Here is an 18,205-nt window from a genome sequence, read left to right as displayed (position 1 = left end):
TTCACCAATCCTCGGCCTTAGAATTTAGCACAAGCATCGAATAGATAGCATAAGACTCATATTTGCATCACTAAACAGCTATGGAACAGATAGCATTAAGACTCATATTTGCATCACCAAACAACAATGAAACTTCTTATACAACCGAATCAGGCTCTGAGGTTCTGCTATTTGAGTGGATATTATTAGATCTCGCCCATCCAACAAAACAGGGTGGCAAATCTGGAACGGTTTATATAACTCTAGAATAGTGCACCCATGAGGATTGACTAGACAATAAAACACAAGATCACAATCACAATGCATCTACCAAAAATCCAAGGAACAAAGTTGGGTATCTGCCTTTATTTGCACAGAGGATGTAAAAAAACACATAAAGGTCCTGAAAATTGCATTGAGAACAATGATATATATTCCTAGTATCCTAGTTACTGATTCCATGTTCCATAGTTACATACATTACAACTCAATATTTCCATGGTTGAACTTTCCAGATGTTTACCTGTACAGACAAACAACTCAAATCAATTAGACAACAAATGAATGAAAAATAATATCATACGGTTAAAACTCTAGTGACTCCGAAATAAAGCACATGTACAGATTGTACTGTTATGATATAGTAAACTGGAAACAACAGAAAATGACAGAATTAAGTCATATGATGAATCACAGCTAAAAATGATTGGAGGATCAAATATTTTTTGGATCTTGTGGTTAAACTAATTGATAATACGCAAAAAAAAAAATCAAACCAGTACCACATATAACTAACAGTTTTTTAGGCAACAGTATTCTACACTTACCTGCATAGTTAAACCTTGGCAAGGACAACCCTAAAAAAATTTAGTACAAAGACAGTAAAGATAAAGGCACACTAAGAAGCAGGAAGCCTTGGTCTCATCATTACTCAATTGGTTGAAAAGAACACGTACCAGCAATTGTCCTTCAGACTTGGGCAAAACCAGACAAGAAGATTGTGACATAATTCAATCAGTTGCTGGCAATCTGGTATACCATTTCATTAGTGCTGTACAGAGACCAATATCTGCCCCATTAATTGATGTAACTAGCTAAGCTGCAACATGACAAGTTGACAGCAAATGAAGGGCCTTCCATGGGGAAGGCCTCAAGAGAAATTACACAGTACTGTCACAATAGATGATAGCACACCATTGATGCTTCAAAACATGTGCAATGTGGACTCAAAATGACTCATAATTCAAGTACTCCCTCCGTTCCAAATTATAAGTCATTATATCATTTTCTAGGTACATAGCTTTTGTTATGTATCTAGATATATGCTATGTCTGGATATATAACTTTTACTATGTATCTAGAAAAACCAGAACGACTTATAATTGGAACCGAGGGAGTATTTGGCACTGTCATGTCCAATCACAAGGTTAAGTAGGGTCAGGTTTTTTTTTTAACATCAGATATCAGGAAATAGGCAATCTATCAATAACTTGTAATCCATAATTGACATGCATGGAAGGTTACAGTTAATAGTAAATACTGAAGGACCCCAGAACATCTTTTATATCTTTACTAAATTCTTAATAAACAAAGAGTGTAGTCTGATACCTCATATGTGAAACCATTTTACTCAAGATACACAATGTACTGGCCATCTATCTATATATCACAGTAAGCACTGTTCCTACACAAGGTTGAAGAGCATCGTCTTTCTTGTTGCTACATAGGCAACAATTGGAACTATAGATTGAATTGTTAAACATTTTTTTCCAACAGTTTCTGATGTTATGATCTCCCCAAGAAGATCATTTCTAGAACTCTGTAATCCACTATTTCATCAGTGAAATATATCAAAAATACATACAGTAGCTTACATCTATAGCCCCTGTAGACATATCTGTCATCTGAAAGGTTCTACAGGTGCTGTTTCTTTAAGAAAAGCAGCAGCTTGAAAGCATTCAGCAGCCTCAGCCACTGACCTACCACCTTCCTCTTTGTAAAGCAGGCCAAGATTGAACCATGCAACATGATTAGTTCTATCCAGTTGCAATGCATCAGTCAGGAAGCACCGTATAGAAGGCAATGGCCTGTCACCAAGTTGTTGCAGAACAGTGGCAGTTGATATCAAACTTGGGACATGTTTAGGATCAAGGTCTAAAGCTCTGAAAAAAGCTCCCAAAGCTTCTTTTGTAAGACCTTTTGCTTCATATATTTTTCCTGAAAATGAATACTTTGTGAAAAATATGAAAGGAAGTATCCAGGGTAAAAGGTGGCTGTTGTCAAAGTTTACTGAAATAAATGTATCTGGTTCTCAAATCCTCGACTTATGATGAAAGCTTATGTAGATAAAACTCAACATACAACTGAATGCTATACATAATACATCTACAATTGAATTACCAAATTTAACAATTTGAAAAAGAAAATAGTTCAAATTTATGAACTAGCAGCTGTAAGACTCTGAATAGGTCTATATGGTTGGAAATTATTGATTCGACATTAGAATTAGATATACATTTTAATTATCAAGGTCACAACAAAAAACAAAATGAAAATGCGGCGAGCTAGATTTGTCATGTACGGCAGGACCTACGCACGTACACGACGCGCAAGGGACGTGCGCAGGGCCGCAGCTCGCGAAGCGACCGGAGGAGCGGAGCAAGCGGACGGGCAGCAGGCGCACGACCAGATCAGTGGCTGATCTTCCAAGAGATATTTACCATTTACTATTTATTAGTTTCCTTCATTTTCATCCTTAATTCTAGGAGCCTGTTGCTTCCGTTAGTTTGGACCGATGGCCATATATGCTGTAAACCGTGGGATGAAGAATTCAAGCAGTGATTAAACCCTAAACTCTCTTCCCCTCTATCCTTCTCAAGCCCGAGCCGCCGTGAGGGGCATAACCTCCGCGATCGGAAGACAACGGCAGGAGACTACGAACTCCGTAGTCGAGGGCCGCCTACCCTAGATCACTACGCCCTTGACAACCGTCATATTTAGAAGAAATGAACAGGAATCACCTGTAGCATGCCAAGCCAATGCAGAATAAGGACTGATGGATCTTATCTTCAATACACAGACCTCTGCATCTCTCCATTGTGCCATACCTAGGTATAAGAGAGCTAGATCATACCAGGTCTCTGTTTCCAGGCCTTTATCATCCTTGTTGTCCTGTAGAAAGTAACACAAGAGCATGACCAACTGAACCTAATTGCTACTGTGCTATGGGCAAACAACTGCATTAAAAGCTAAAAGATGACAGCAGGTTGTTCGCCTTGCCTTCCCCAACCGGCAAAAGTCTCAGTAGTTCCGTGTAGAGATTAAGGGCGTGCTTAGAACCATTGCCACCGTTGCTCACCTTGCCAAGCTCGCCTCCCCCAACCGGCAAAGCAAGGTGAGGTTTCCTTTCTCTATTTGGTTCTCTTGCTCTCCTTTTCCTCCCTTCTCCCCTCTCTTCCCCCTATAGACCATGAACTCATCCATACTAGAGCCTGAATCGGTGGCCAGGAGCACGATTGAGGTGGGGAAACCTTTGATACAATAGCAGGAAGCTCAATTCATGAATCATGATTGACGAAGCCGATTCCAACTCTTAGGAGGTCGATTACAGAGTAGATGAGTTTGATTTAGGGCAAGAACATCATCACGGTCGCGGAAAAAAAAGACTAGTTAGTTTGAGGCATCAAAGAACCTGATTGGGCACCATGGATCTCTATCTCTGTGGGGAGGAGATTTAATTTGAGGGCTGGCAGCTGGATCTGGGGCAGCACGGTGCTGCAACCAGCTCGCTGGGTCATTGCCCTCGCCACAGTGGTACAGCAGCCAGTGGCCTTCTCGTTGGGCCACTGAGAAGCAGTTAGGTCATTGAGCAGCAGCACAGGAAGACAAGAGCAGCCAGCGACCTTGCTTGAGTGGGCGAGCCGATTTGGCTCGCTTGCACAGACAAGGAAATCCATGCGGCAAGCAAAGTTGTCAGCGAAGCAAGATTCCAAGCACTTGAGCCAAAGGGCAGTCCTTGTTAAGCAAGGCAAGGTGAGGGAACTTCTAGGAACCAAGCACGCCCTAAATGAAATTAAATACATGGTATAGATAAAACTTATAACCAAAAAGATCGAGGATGTATAACCCTATGTTTATTGTCTGCTATGCAAATCCATTGTGACCAGAACTTATCCTTTTGTTGGCAGAAAAAAAGGATATCAGAGTAAGCTCACAATAATTAAAAAAAAATACAGAACTATGCTTTGTTCTGAACAAAGAAAGAACCATGTTCTGTTCATGAATATCAGAACTGAAACAAGTATTGAACTATCAAATCTGCATGCCTTCAGATCACTATATAATGTATACTGCTTTAACCAGAAGAATATGCTACCAAACAATCAAATAGCAACAAGGAAATTGCACCTTTTGCTATAATCCAAGTGTATATGGCATACTAGCAAGAATGTGTAATTATGGCTACCATGTTTCATAACAAAAGTTTCGTAGTATAGTACCTTAGGCAAGTAAAATCCAGCAGTTAAACTTTTCGTTCTAAGTTGAATGATAGCAAGAAGTTGGGTGTATGTTTCAACTGCATCTCTGAATTGCCCGTGTGCAGCCTGAATTCTGGCTTTGGTTCGCAATAAATCTCCTTGATACCATTTCCCAGTCTGATCTAGAGCAGCATCAACAACTGTTTCAGCATCGGCAAACAGCTTTTGAGCACTAAGTATTCGAGCTAAAAGGAGCCAACTCCTCAACTCTGATCCAGCCTCAAGTTTCACCAGCCTCTTTGCATAAAAGGCAGCAAATTCTAATTTCCTCTGCACAGCATTTTCAAGGCTGAGACTGTACAATGCCCTAGAATCTTTCCCATGCATCTTTTTTTCAGCATTCCCAAGGGCTTCCAGCGCTTCACACTGCCACGAAGCTCTATCTGTATCAGATATTGCACTTCTAGCCTGATTAGAAAGCGCAACACCAAGCAATAGGTCTGCAAGTCCTGCCATTGGTTTGCATCCATCCTGCATACTAGCAATGGCTCTCCTTGCATAAGAAGCACCTTCAGTATGAGCACTCATCTCAATGCAAGCCTTTGAAGCTAGAAGTAGTTCTTTGAGATGATCAGAATCCTCTCCAGACTTTAGTATTCTTTTGAGTAGATTCAGGGCACTCAGATCATCCTCTTCTGCTAAATAACACAATGCAACGCTGTACAACCATTCTTTTTTGTCTAACACACCAGGTAACAATTCTTCGAACTGTCCAGCCAGTGGAATTAGCTGTCCTGACATGGACAGTGCAAAAGTAAGGTGATGCATCACAGAGGGATCTTGCTCAATCCTCTTGAGATTGAACTTCCTCAAAAGAATCATCAAAAGAAGAATAGCCTCTTCCATATTGTTGCGAGGTACAAATGAACCGTCCAACTGAGAATGAAGATTTGGAGGGCGTGCTTCACAGCCACTATATAGGAGAAAAACAGCAAATTTCTTTTGTATCCTTGCTATGGTCTCTCCATCAAGATTCCAATTATTGAGAAGTGACCTCCTATATGAAGAAATGGTTTCAAGTGAAAACCCCCCTGATTTCCACAGCTCAGGGAGCAACTCTACAGACTTGCATATTATATCGTTCAATTTACAGCCTTTTCCAAAGCCTGCTGGCAAGCCCTCAGGTACGGCTGCCTCCACAATATCCAATATCATTTTACATTCTTGTGCAGCTTCTGCAAAATAAAAATATTGAATTGAAGTTACACTAGCCACATGCATAAAATTGTTACAGTTGAAGGGCCAAAAGGGAAAAGAGAGGGATAGAGAAGAAACACAGTCCTTTTCTAACATGATATACCACAATGCAAAGCAATCACACCTGCGCATGATTTGCAAGTCTGTTCATGTGTGCAACAGTGATAGCAAGGTGCAGCTCACCTTTATCTTTCCCAAGATCATGAAGTGCTCTTGCTTTAAGATATATGGCCTCCATGAGAAGGCTGACAGCATGCAAGGGCATTGGTGGAGAATCCCACTGTGAACGAGTCTTCCAACGATCTGCTTTTCTAGCAATTGAGATTTTCATCTTAGGGACTAATGCAGACATGTCTATCCCATCAAAGACACGGAGTGCTGCTTCTACATGACCCCGTTGATATTCTAGCCTTCCTAGCAATGCCCTTGCTTCCTGTTTAGCAGGTGCTATTATTAGTCAAGCTAGAAACAGCTAGGTCCAAATGTAATGCTGAAATATAGAACTGCGACAGATGACATACTAGCATCTGAAGAAATCAAAGAAAGAGAATGGCAGTAACAAAAATGGTAAATCTTTTCTTGAAATTAGAAAGAATTTACCCTTTAAATACTTTGGCATAGAAAAGGATAGCTCGGATAAACTGCTAGGTAGGAGGTAGTGAACTAATTTTGGTGGAAGAAAAAGATAAGCATACATTTATTCAATTAGGCAATTAGCTGCAGAAACGCAGGTTGATTTAGTTACGTACAAAAATCTTCACAAGGAAGGAAAATTGACAAAAGAAACCCAAGATCGACCTAACTAGGAATCATACTAGCTGTTGCAAAAAAATTCTTTACATTAAAGCACAAGATAGATGCCCAAGGAGGTAAAATTGTGGTATTTCCTAGTCACATTCAGCATGTATTTCAGCTGTCCTTGGTGCCATAACAAAATTTGTTTCACAAAAGAAAACACCTTACCTCATAATTTAGGCAAATGCCCTCCCGGAGCGACAACTCGGCTTCCTCTATGTTGCCATTATCAAGGTACTGCTCAATCTCTCCATTACGAGAAGAGAACCCGCTGGTCGAGAAATCTTTTGTGATTGTAGAATCAGATGACCGGACGGTTTCATCTGCCCCCTTCAGCTGCTCACCAGAGCACAGGCACTCCATAGCCATCCGCCTGAGAGAATTCCTGAATTTTCCCTTCCTTTTCCTACCCTCCATCCTGCTCTATCATTTCCGGCCCCATCTCCAACCCAAATTATCTAACAATCATAAACATAACAGAATATTACTATCCATTTTCTGATTCTGATGGCTAACCACAACAATCACATCAAAGACCAGTCTTTTCATGCAACAACAAAACCATGCGCAAACATTAGATAGCAAACCCGCACCCAATTCAACACAATACACACCACCGTGATGATACACCAATTGCGACATGGCCCCGGTGGTTAAAAAAGAACCATGAAACCTTTACCAAACTCAAAATTCGCATCAGTAGCCACCAAGCTGAACACAACAAAACAGAGAAGGAACCTTTGAGCTTACCCATGAAGACGACGAACGGGAACAGGATCAAGATCAACTTCCACACCAGCAGATCAAGAAACGCGAGGCCTAAGGATCGCAAATCCTCTTTTATTCCAAGGAACTCAGGCGGATTCTCCCCGGAAAAAAGACCTACCGACAAAGCTTATCCACTCCCTACCTATCCAATTCCCCAAGTGAATGCAAGATTTAGACTTTACAACCCCTCCGCGTCTTTAAAACCCGAGAGAGAGAGGAGAAAGGAAATCAAAAGAGTGAATCAAATATTGCGAAGAATAAAGCGAAAGGCAGAAAAGGAGCAAAAGAACCAGCTAAGAAAGGCTAAAACAATAATAAAGCGCAAAATCGGTTAAAGAACTCGTCAAATAGCTCACCTTTCCACCTAGAGAAAGCCTAGCTCGCCAAGCTCTGTCAAGCGCTCAAGCACAAGCAGCCGCCAAGAATCGAATCATGCATCCCGCGCCCGGCAGGCAATTCGATGCGCGGGTTTCTCACGAACTGGGACCAGCCGGGGTTCGAGAAGACTGCCGGAGACACGGGGATACCGACGCTCCTACGGCGCTAGGATCGGGAGGGGAGTGTTCCTGGAAGGGTGAGCTGGAGGGAGCACAGGAATTTATGAGATCATGGAGTTTCAGCATGACTGGAACACAGAGGTAGTAACTCAGTTCTATGTTACTCTGTTCGTTGAGGAGGATGAGAGGTGAATGCACTGGATGTTTGAGGGCCAGTGGTACAGTGTTGACTATGATGTTTTTGTCGTCCATCTTGGCTTCTCTGAGGACGATCTCCAGAGGGACAGGATCCACACCGAGCAGGTGTTACCCCCTAAGCAGCTCGCATATATGTATCCTTCTGGTGGTGAGAGAGGAGCTGTGGAGAAGATTCTAGGTCTTCACCCTACCTACAGGTACCTGGACAGGATGTTCAGGAAGACTATTGACTACAAGGGTGGAGACAAGGGCACCATTACTGATTACTCCAGAAACCTACTCCACAGGATGGCACCTGATGCTCGGCCCTTCAGCGTATTTGACTTTATTTGATCCGAGATCAGGAGTGTTGGAGAGAGGCCCCTCAAGGGCTGTGGTTTTGCTCCTTATATCATGCATATGATTGAGCAGGTGACAGGGCACACATTTGAGTATGATAAGATTCACAAGGCCCTGAAGATTATTGCAGATTTGCCTGAGACAGGGTTACCTCCAGCAGGACCAGGAGGAGCAGCAGCAGCAGCATCAGAGGCAGATGCACCTAGGAGTGGTGCACCAGCAGGAGCTTCACCTTCACCACGTGCTCCTTCACGTTCTACTTCACGCCGTGGCAGTCCTCCTTCGCCTATCCGCAGGCTTTTCAGCTCTATATTTGGAATGTGCCGTGACATCCAGACTAGGCAGTAGAAGGAGAGGGAGACTAGGAGGAAGGACACCCGAACTTTGAAGCAAATTGCTTCTAATCTTGAGCTTGATCCTCCTAGGTCTCCTCTATCAGATGAGGCAGCTAGTGAGCCTGAGACTAAGGAGCAGCAGCAGGCTAGATATGATAGAGAGTATGTTGAGTTCATACAGCGACAGCAGCAGCAGCAGGCACCTGAACACCCTAACACTCTACCACTTCAGGCTCGTGTGCCTACTCACTCTCAGCCACGTCCTAGCACTGCAGACGACTATGCTACAGATTGGTGGAGTGACCTAACAGGTGGTGGTGGCTTCTACGGGTCTGGTGGCTATGACGCGTCTGGTGCGGGCGGTTCTCGTCCAGCCGGTGTTGCACGCTCAGATGATGAGGATGCTGGTCGAGATGATGATGATGATGAGTGATCTCAGCTTTCCGTGACAGCTTGTAGCCCCTTTGTCCTTAGTATGTTATTATTGGACCTTGGTGGTGATAGATGACAAAGGGGGAGAGAGACTGATTAAAGCTTCAGGATAGTTTCATTTGCTTATCTTTGTACCTGAAGATATGTACTGCAGGCTGTAGTTTGTTTTTGAGCTTCATTGATGTATCTTGGATTTGAGATAGATTGTATCATGTGAGAGATGAGACTTACTTATGCTTTATCTATGTATCTCTTGAGACATGATCTTAATCTATATATATCAGTGGTTTCTGGACTTGAGAAAATTTATAATAAGTGTTATGTGTGAATTACATGTGTCATATTTATTTTCATAAGGACTATGCATGCTAGAATGAGTGCTATGTATGCTATGTGTGAATTACATGTGTCATATTTATTTTCATAAGGACTATGCATACTAGAATAAAAATATTTGATGTGATGCCTTTATATTTATTCTTGTATGATATATCTTGTCATATGCATCACAGTTTCTCTTTGTCACACACACATGCACCCCACGGATGCAATGATTTAGGGGGAGTCTCCTATTTGTTTTAGTATGTGCAATTGACATTTGAGGTCATTTTGTGGATTCTAATCATAAGCACATATTAAGGGGGAGCCTCTCATAAATCATTGAACCCAAAAGTTTAAATGTTTATATCATTTTGTAAGCTTTAATCAAGTTGTCATCAATCACCAAAAAGGGGGAGATTGAAAGTGCATCTAGCCCTTTAGTGGGTTTTGGATGATTGAATGACAACATGATTAAAGGACTAACCCGTTTGCTAAGTGTGAACAGGTAATAGGTTATCTCACAGGTACTTAATGAAAGCTAAAATGATGTGTTGTTGTATAAACAATCTAGTTCAAGCATAAGACAACAATGCAAATGGAATTCATGCTAAGGCTTAATTATTGTGGGATTTCCATGTACTATGTGAAAGCAAGCTCGTGATTATTAGTTAATGAGACATGAGAGATTGCATATGGATTGGTCTCATATTTGAAGCTTGCTAGATTGAAATGAAAATGATAACAATACATGAATGGATGATTCAATACAAGATGTGACTTGATGGCTTGAGATGGTGAAGATAGTAAGGAAAGGCTTCGAGGTACTAAGCAAGGGTGAAGGGCAAGCGACGGCTTGGCGGCCGAAGAACCTAGCTAGGGTGAAGAAGAAAGTACTTGCATTTAGTTGAGGTACTAATCAAGTTAAGATGGTCATATTGATGTGAAGGATCAAATCTATAATGAAGTATTTGATAGAAGTGACTTGATACATTTGGGATTATTCAAACTTGATGAATGGAATCAAGTCACATGCTTAAGATGGCTATGCTCAAGTGAAAAGATCAACATCAACATGTTAGCACCCTTACTTGATTAAGATTGGAAGGGACGGCATCAATTCAAAAGAACAACTCAAGTGGTACAAATTCATATTTCCGTTTATCTTGAGTTTAATAGGTATGCCGTACTATTAAGAGGGATGCATCATGTTGATAGATAATGTTTCATAAGTGCTCAAGCCAACCCATGTGAGTTCTGAGAATTTGAGCGATAAAAGAGCTAACTGATTTGTTGTCTGCCAATACCGGACGTGTCCGGTATTTGTCCAGCAGCTGTAAAATTGTTGTTCTCGGGTTGGTTAGTCGGGAGTTCCGACGTAGGTCGGGAGTTCCGATGGTCGGGAGTCCCGACATGTGTAGGGAGTTCCGACGTCTCGCACTTCAACTGACTTGGAGGGTTCACTGTCCTGGTCATACCGGACGTGTCCGGTATTCATACCGGACGTGTCCGGTATGGATGACCAGAGGCCAACGGCTAGTTTTCAAAAGTCGTGAGGGTCAGGAGTTCCGACATGCGTCGGGAGTTCCGACATCTCACTAACCTTAACTTAGTTACATGTTTTTCAAATATGCTGAGGATCGGGAGTCCCGGCATTCATCGAGAGTTCCGACACCTCACAACTTCACTGTAACTTATGTTACCGTTGGCGCAGTATGAGTCATACCGGACGTGTCCGGTATGCATACCGGACATGTCCAGTATTGCAACAACTATAAAACGGCTAGTTTTTCAAGGGGGCTATAAATACCCCCAAGCCTCCACCTTTGGAGGCTGCTGATTCTGCTGAGATAGACACATGTTTTTGAGCCTTGCCAACTCTCCTAAACCCTCTCTTAGTGAGTGTGTGATCCAAATTGCAAGATCAATTTGTGGGTTGAGAAAGAATTTGAAAAGGAGAGCAAGCCACCACTTGAGCACTTGTGCATATTGTCAATCACGTGATTCGCATTTGTTACTCTTGACTCTTCGGTCCTAGACAGCTAGGCGTCGCCGGAGAGCAACCGAGAGATTGTGGTTGCTTCGGAAAGTTTGTAACGGTCGATTCCGCCGCCTCGGAATCAAATTAGTGGAAGGAGGAAAAGGAGTTGGAAAAGACTCCGGCTAGAGTGACCTTCGTGGTACCCTCTAGGGCTGACCTTTGCTGGGTCGCCCGCAGCCCCCTCAACAGAGAGTAGGACTCGAACGAGTCCGAACTTCGGTAAAACAAATATCGTGTCTTAATTCGCATTTCATTTGATATTTGTGTTGCTCTAGCTGTGCTGCAGGTTCTCTATGTATATTGTCATCTCCATTAGGTGCCTGCAGTTTGGTTTGAAGATAGAAATCGAAAGGAGCAAGTTTGGGGCTGATCTGCAGAAATCGTGTATATCGGACACGTCCGGTATTTCCTGCCTGCACTGAAAATATTTATTCTCTGTTCTAACTTGGTGTTGCAGGGTTGTAGCTTCTAGATATATTCTTTATACCTTATTTACTTTGTGGCTAACTTGTGAGGGGTGGTAGTACTCTTGATTTGGAGTTTCCATTTTGGAAACTCTCCTTTCTAATTGTTTTCGCATTTAAAGGTGTTAATTTTTAGAAACGCCTATTCACCCCCCTCTAGGTGGCATCCTAGGTCCTTTCAGCTTTCTGCTTCTTTGCCGGCGGGCAGGGCAACAGCTTCGTTTGTGGGGCGGACCTCTTAGGGGCTGGCTTCCTTGGAGGCAGTGCAGACTTTGGAGGCTGCGGTGGCGTTAGAGACCTTGGTAGAGGAGTTGTGGACTTCCTTGGAGGCGGCGGAGGAGTTGGAGATGGTGGGATGCAGTAGTGCCTTCGAAGGCATCATCATTGCCCTGAGCACTATGATGGTTAGGAGAAGCAACAACTGGACTTTAGTTGGCAGAGGCCCTGCTTTGTGAGTACAAAAAATAATGAGATATAAGTAAATGCTTATTATTAGTCATGCCCATAGAAAATTATCAAAAAATTATTTTGTTAGCTTTTGTCCGCACCTAATGTCTATTGGCGGTGGAGCAGACGCCCTAGGGATAATGATGTAGCGCTTGCGCCATAGTATATATGCCTTCTCTGTTTCTCCTAGAGTCTTCTCTCCATCACCTCCAGGAATGCCAAGAGCTAGATCCTTATAACCTTTGCTCACTTTATCCACTGCGACCCTAGCATATCCAGATTGTATTGGTACCCTATGAATTCTTGGTAGGGTCTGGAGGAGTAAAAACACTGACATCGACCTTGATTGTGTCATTCCTCCTTGGAACATGTAGCTCATTTGATGTCATTGGAGTAGTGACATCATCCATGGGGAAGCGCAGTGCTGCGTCATCTTGCTTTGGCAGCTTAGTGGAAGCGCAGCTACTTTTCAACTAACCAGGGGGGCTAATATTAATATTCATTCCTGGCTCTGATGCCTGCCTCTAGGCACTCATTGCTATCTGCACTTGCTTTCTGATTTCTTTCTGCATTCTTGCTTCCATTGCTTTTTCTCGCTCCTTTGCTTCAAGCACCATTTCCTCCAACATTGTCACCCGCGCTGCTTGCTCCTCCTTGCTTCTCTGGCAGCTTCGGTAGGTTTCCCTGTCATTAGGGAAACCATGAACCCATGGAGTGTTGCATCCTAAGCCTCTGGTTCGGCCAGTGTGTTCAACAGTCCCGATGGCATACATCAGCTCATCCTTCTCTCTATTGGGCTTGAACACACCAATCTCTTTAGCTTCTATAGAAAAAGCCAATCAGTGTGCTGCTGTTTCGAGTTTTTGCCCATACACTGCTAGACTGGTCTGTGGGTTGAGTCTTCCCCCATGATCAAAAAACTAATTCTTCGAGCGTGGGGGCCACTTGGCTAATTCTGGTTCGATCTCCTTGGCAATAATGTCCGCTTCCATTTTTTGCCACTTCGGAATGGCAGTATCATAGCCACCTGATCCCATATCATGGTGGTATACCTTTTTTCAGGCATTCTCTCGGTTCCTTCTCATCCGTGCCTCACCCTCTACTGATGTCTTATACTCTACGAAATCATTTCAATAGGGCCTCTGTTTCGAGATCGGGCCCGTAGCAGTATTGAAATTGAGAAAATTCCTTATTTGACACTAAAAAACTTGTTCCTAATTTAACACCCAAAGTTGAAATGTTCCTTATCCGACCTCGGTTGAAATTTATGTTCCCAAAATGACACTACCGTCACTTTGGACCTACTGTATGGTTAATTGACGTGTAGGGCCACCTGTTAAAAGACTAATATGCCCCTGGCTCACACAGAAAGAGAGAAGAGAAGGGGATAGGGCTTCAAATCTCATCGGGTTTGGCTTCGTCCGCATTGGATGGATGACGGCGGCGGCGGAGCATCAGAGGCCAACACGGGCAGGGCTGGAGCCGCATGCGAGGCTAGGGTGGACTCCCTACGTGAGTCCAGCACGGCCAGGGCAGGCGCCACCGTTAGCAGGGCCGGGGCAGGCTCCCTGCGCGATGCCAGCACGACCACGGGTGGGGTGGCCTACACTGCGGCCGGCTATACAGGGTGAGTTCGTTGCCTTCCATCTTCTTGTTCACTGCTTGCCAAAGATGTTGAGCATGTCAGCGGATGCAGCTTAGCTTCCTTCTCCTATAGTAGTATCTGTTATGCATACAAGGTGCTCGATCAAATGTCGTGTCAATGCTAAATTTTATTACAGTATGCCTCTCATATCTGAATCTTCTCGCGCTCTGCCAATTTCCAAGATTGATGAAATATTTGGATTTTCTAGAACTTTGTTTTGCCTTGCATAATGTTTACTCCTGACTGCAAGATTTTATTTTTTTTAGTTCTATGTAAACACCTGTAGTTTTGAAGCCTAGGGGACAAATACGTTGAGAAGACAAAGAAAAAGGCTATCTGAAAATATTAGCGGTTGTGTATAGAAGTACAACTCATAGCCTTGCATGTATTTCACCATTCAATTGCTAAGATTTGCTTGCACAGTCTGACTATAAGTGAAGTAATTTTCATATGAAAAATTATTTAGCTGGTTTAAGAGAGATTGATTTATAAGGAAATATTGTGCACATATGCTGATATTTCTAAAAAAAGACACGGAATGTTGCCCATGTATTAGTAGGTCCCTTGTCCTTGCATGAGTTCCATCCAATTAGCAGTTTAGGAGTACACAGACCGCCTGTACATAGATAGTTGAAATCTGATGTATGCTGCTATTGTTGTGAAATATCAGGCTAGATACAAATACCAGTTATTTGCTGAAAATCAAATTGCTTGGCAATCGTAAAAAGGCTAGAAAGGATGTCAAATGTTTTAGTTTTGATATGGTTGTCGATTCGAACTTGTCAAATTATATGGATTTTGTTGAGTCAATTGTAGACAAGTATCCACCAGGTTATTTGGAAGTTGCTCATATTCAATACTATGATCATGTTCTGAAAACTTTTTCGAAAGTAAATTCAGACCAAGATTTGATGTACATGTTTGATATGCACAATAAGGAGAAGGTTGTAGACATGTTTATTATTTATTGTGATCCCTCTAAAACATTTGAGCCTATCACTGAATGGGATTTTGATGGGGAAGAGCAACCTAACAGCAACAGGGTCCAAGCTGATGATGATTATCTAAGAAATCCAAATCTAATGAATGAACATGTCGGTGTTGATGAGGAGACAATTTACATGCAAAATGAACCTGTCAATGCTCTAAGTGTGGTTGGGTGTTCTGATAGAGGGAAGGAAAAGGTTGTGGCTAAGGATGAAGATGATTTCGAGGATGACTTGGAATCTGACTTACAGTGTGACATTGATTTGGAGGATGACTTAGAGGATGAAGTAGAGCCTGAGCAGGGATATGAAGAAGTAAATCATCACCCAATTGTTGATTATGATGAAGAAGATCCTCCTATGGAACTAGGCTCTACTTATCCTAATATGGCTGAGTTCAAGTTGGCTCTTTATCAGCATACAATCAAACATGAATTTGAATTCGCCACAGAGAAGAGTTCAAAGCAGAGGTTTAGGGGTTACTGTTCAAGGAAGGTCTTGGATAACTGTCCATGGAAAATACATGCTTCTACAATAGTAGACAAAGTGACTATAGTGGTAAGTATTGGAGATCTCATTATGTTATTCTCATTATTCTTCATTTTGTCCATTATATACTTGCTATGTGTGTCTAACTAATAATGTATGCTGCTATTTTGTAGGTCAAGAAGAACAACTTTAAGCATGATTGCTCTAGCACTAGAAGGAAAAAGAAGGTGAAGAATGGAACTAAACATTGGGTATGCAAGAAGGTGAAGGACTTTCTAATATAAGATGCTACTTTAGGAGCAAGAGAACTGCAAAAGAAGATTAAGGAACATCACAAAGTGCATATTCGGTACAAGAGAGTATATTATGGCCAGAAGTTAGCATTGCAACAATTATATGGTGATTGGGACAGCAGCTTCAACAATTTGTTTAGGTTCAAGGCACAAGTGGAGAACTCTTGCCCTGGCGGCTTAGTAATCATTGATCACTACACAATAAATGAGAAAATCAGATTTAGGAGATTCTTCTTTGCATTGAAACCTTGCATAGATGGCTTTCTTAATGGTTGTAGACCTTACTTGGCAGTGGAAAGTATGTTCTTGACAGGCAGGTTCAAGGGGCAATTAGCAAGTGCTAATGCAGTTGATGGCCACAATTGGTTGTATCCAGTTTGTGTTGGTGTTTTTGATTCAAAAACTAATGAAAATTGGATCTGGTTCATGAGTAAGCTCAGGGAGGCTATTGGGTCACCAAGGGGATTAGCAATAAGCACAGATGCAGGGCAGGCAGTGATGGCAGGGGTTGTTGAAGTGTTCCCTCAAGCAGAGCATAGGGAGTGCATGTTCCACTTGGTTAGCAATTTCAAGAAGAAGTATCATGGGAAGGTTTTTGATGACCACCTTTGGGCAGCAGCTTACTCATGGAACACATACTTGTTTGAGAAACATTGGACTGAAATGGAGAAAGCAAAGCCTGCTGCAACAAATTATCTAAGAAAGTGTCACAAGAAGTTGTGGACAAGAAGTCAATTCAGAACCATTTGTAAAGTTGACTATGTGACCAACAACTTGGCTGAGTCCTTCAACAATTGGATTAAGGACCTTAAGGCTATGAATCTCGATGATTTCATGGACAAGCTTAGACAATTACTTATGGTGAAGTGGAACCAAAGAAGGAAAATTGGGAAGAAATTAGATGGCTTGATTTTGCCTCACATAATTAAGATGTTGAATGAGAAAAGCAGAGAATTGACCTTGGAAGTATCAGAGTGCTCAGAAGATATGGCTGAAGTGACAGCATTTGGTGGTAGTGGCTTTCAGTTTGTGGTGAATTTGGTTGATAGGACATGTTCTTGTAGACAATGGGATGTATCTGGCATTCCTTGCAAATATGCACTAGCATTTATTACCTCACTTACTAATGAACCTATTGAGAAACATGTTGATTTGTACTACTCCATTGAGAAGTTCAGAGCAGCTTATAGTGCACTAATCCCTGCTTTGCCTGACAAGTCTCAATGGCCTAAATCTGAGCATGAATTTTTCATGCATCCACCACTGCTAAAAGCTGTTGCTGGTAGGCCTAAAACTGAGAGGCACGAAGACTGTAGTGACAATAAAAGGAAGAAAGGGCAGCACCAATGCCCTATATATAAAGACTATGGCCACCATTGGCACAACTGCAAAAAGGGAAGCAAAGAAGACATAGAAGCAATGAAAGCTGTGAGGTATGTGCCAATGTTTCAGGTTCCATTCATGCATAGTTTGTACAATCAATAAATGTTTAATTTGTAATTTCTTATGTAGAGGACCACCAAAAAAGAGAAAAAATGCAATTGTATCTGATCAAAGTTCCATTATGGCATTGGAAGATGAAGCTCTAGCAGCTTCTATGTCCTTTCCACCAAGGTTTCCTCATCTCTCATTGTTCTGAATTTATATTGCATCGCATGGTGACTCATTATAGTCCTTCACACTTCTGTAGTCAAAATTTGGAGGCTACAACTACTAAAAAGAGAAAACATGCTGACTTGTGTTCTGAAGCTTCAAAAAGGTACTTCTAAATCTGAAAGCTCATGTTGAACTCTAAGTATAATATACTAATTCTAATTTTTAGTAGCCAAAGCATGAAAATTTCAAGTAACAAAAAGGGAAAACTTGGTAACTCGAACTCTGCAGGCTCCAAAAGGTAGATGTAATAAATCTGGACTTCTTTTGCATAGCACTTTTACATATGTTCTTTAAATAATTGTTGATATACATGAACATGTATAGGTCACGAAGTGGCTCAAATCAGCCCGAGAGACTTTCAATTGGTGAACCTGAAGGTGTTAAGAAGGGGAAGGGCAAAAGGAAGAAGGTAATTTCTAAAAAGACTCCAAAAAAGAAGTTGGTACTTGATAGCCCTGCAATGGGCACAAGGAGCAAATGGTTCAGCCTGCAAGTCCTGCAATGAGCATAAGGATTAAAAGAAGACTGAGTTTGTGAATCTGAGAAGCTGAAATGCCATGTCTTTTGGTTTGGATGTGAACCTGTATGTCTTAATATTTATGTGAAGAGAACCATGCATATGAACCTCATATTTATGTTGTTTGGATGTGAACCCGGATGGTTTGTGAATCTGAATGTTAGTGTATATGCTAGCTAGATGTTGTTGATCTCATGTTATTGTGGATGTTCTTTCAACTTTGTTTGCCTTATTATCATGGTGCAAATAATTGCTGCAAAAATTTATCTAT

The 18,205-nt window shown here is 41.9% G+C and overlaps 1 protein-coding gene across 10 annotated transcripts; it reads right to left on the bottom strand.

Moving 5' to 3' along the window:
• Positions 1–322: 322 nt before the first annotated feature.
• On the bottom strand, positions 323–8,076 carry LOC136525335 (protein NPGR2-like). 10 transcript variants are annotated; one of them, XR_010776502.1, is made up of 8 exons: positions 7,634–8,075; positions 6,678–6,967; positions 5,898–6,147; positions 4,479–5,692; positions 3,000–3,150; positions 1,854–2,196; positions 807–1,030; positions 323–502 (listed from the first exon to the last, which is right to left on the bottom strand). XR_010776502.1 is itself a non-coding variant. In XM_066518365.1 (7 exons), the coding sequence occupies exons 2-6, from the start codon at positions 6,924–6,926 to the stop codon at positions 1,880–1,882; spliced, it is 2,181 nt and encodes a 726-aa protein (XP_066374462.1). In that variant the 5' UTR covers positions 6,927–6,967; positions 7,634–8,075; the 3' UTR covers positions 323–1,078; positions 1,854–1,879. The 10 variants fall into 10 exon arrangements, 7 of the variants coding, with proteins under 7 accessions (XP_066374462.1, XP_066374450.1, XP_066374456.1 ...); XR_010776505.1 differs by having other exon boundaries at positions 936–1,030; XR_010776503.1 differs by having other exon boundaries at positions 936–1,008.
• Between the last annotated feature and the right edge of the window lie 10,129 nt (positions 8,077–18,205).

This window comes from Miscanthus floridulus, chromosome 2, assembly GCF_019320115.1.
Source record: "Miscanthus floridulus cultivar M001 chromosome 2, ASM1932011v1, whole genome shotgun sequence".
Lineage (NCBI taxonomy): Eukaryota > Viridiplantae > Streptophyta > Magnoliopsida > Poales > Poaceae > Miscanthus > Miscanthus floridulus.
The sequence above is the reverse complement of the archived record's forward strand: the minus strand, read 5'-3'. Positions and strand labels throughout refer to the sequence as shown.

Bases quoted from the DNA above. Each gene is read 5' to 3' on its own strand.
- LOC136525335 (XM_066518365.1), bottom strand. From the start codon at position 6,926: ATGGAGGGTAGGAAAAGGAAGGGAAAATTCAGGAATTCTCTCAGGCGG. The intron at 5,693-5,897 runs GTGAGCTGCACC...TTTATTTTGCAG, and splicing joins TGATCTTGGGAAAGATAAAG to AAGCTGCACAAGAATGTAAA. The intron at 2,197-2,999 runs GTGATTCCTGTT...ATTCATTTTCAG, and splicing joins ATTGGCTTGGCATGCTACAG to GAAAAATATATGAAGCAAAA.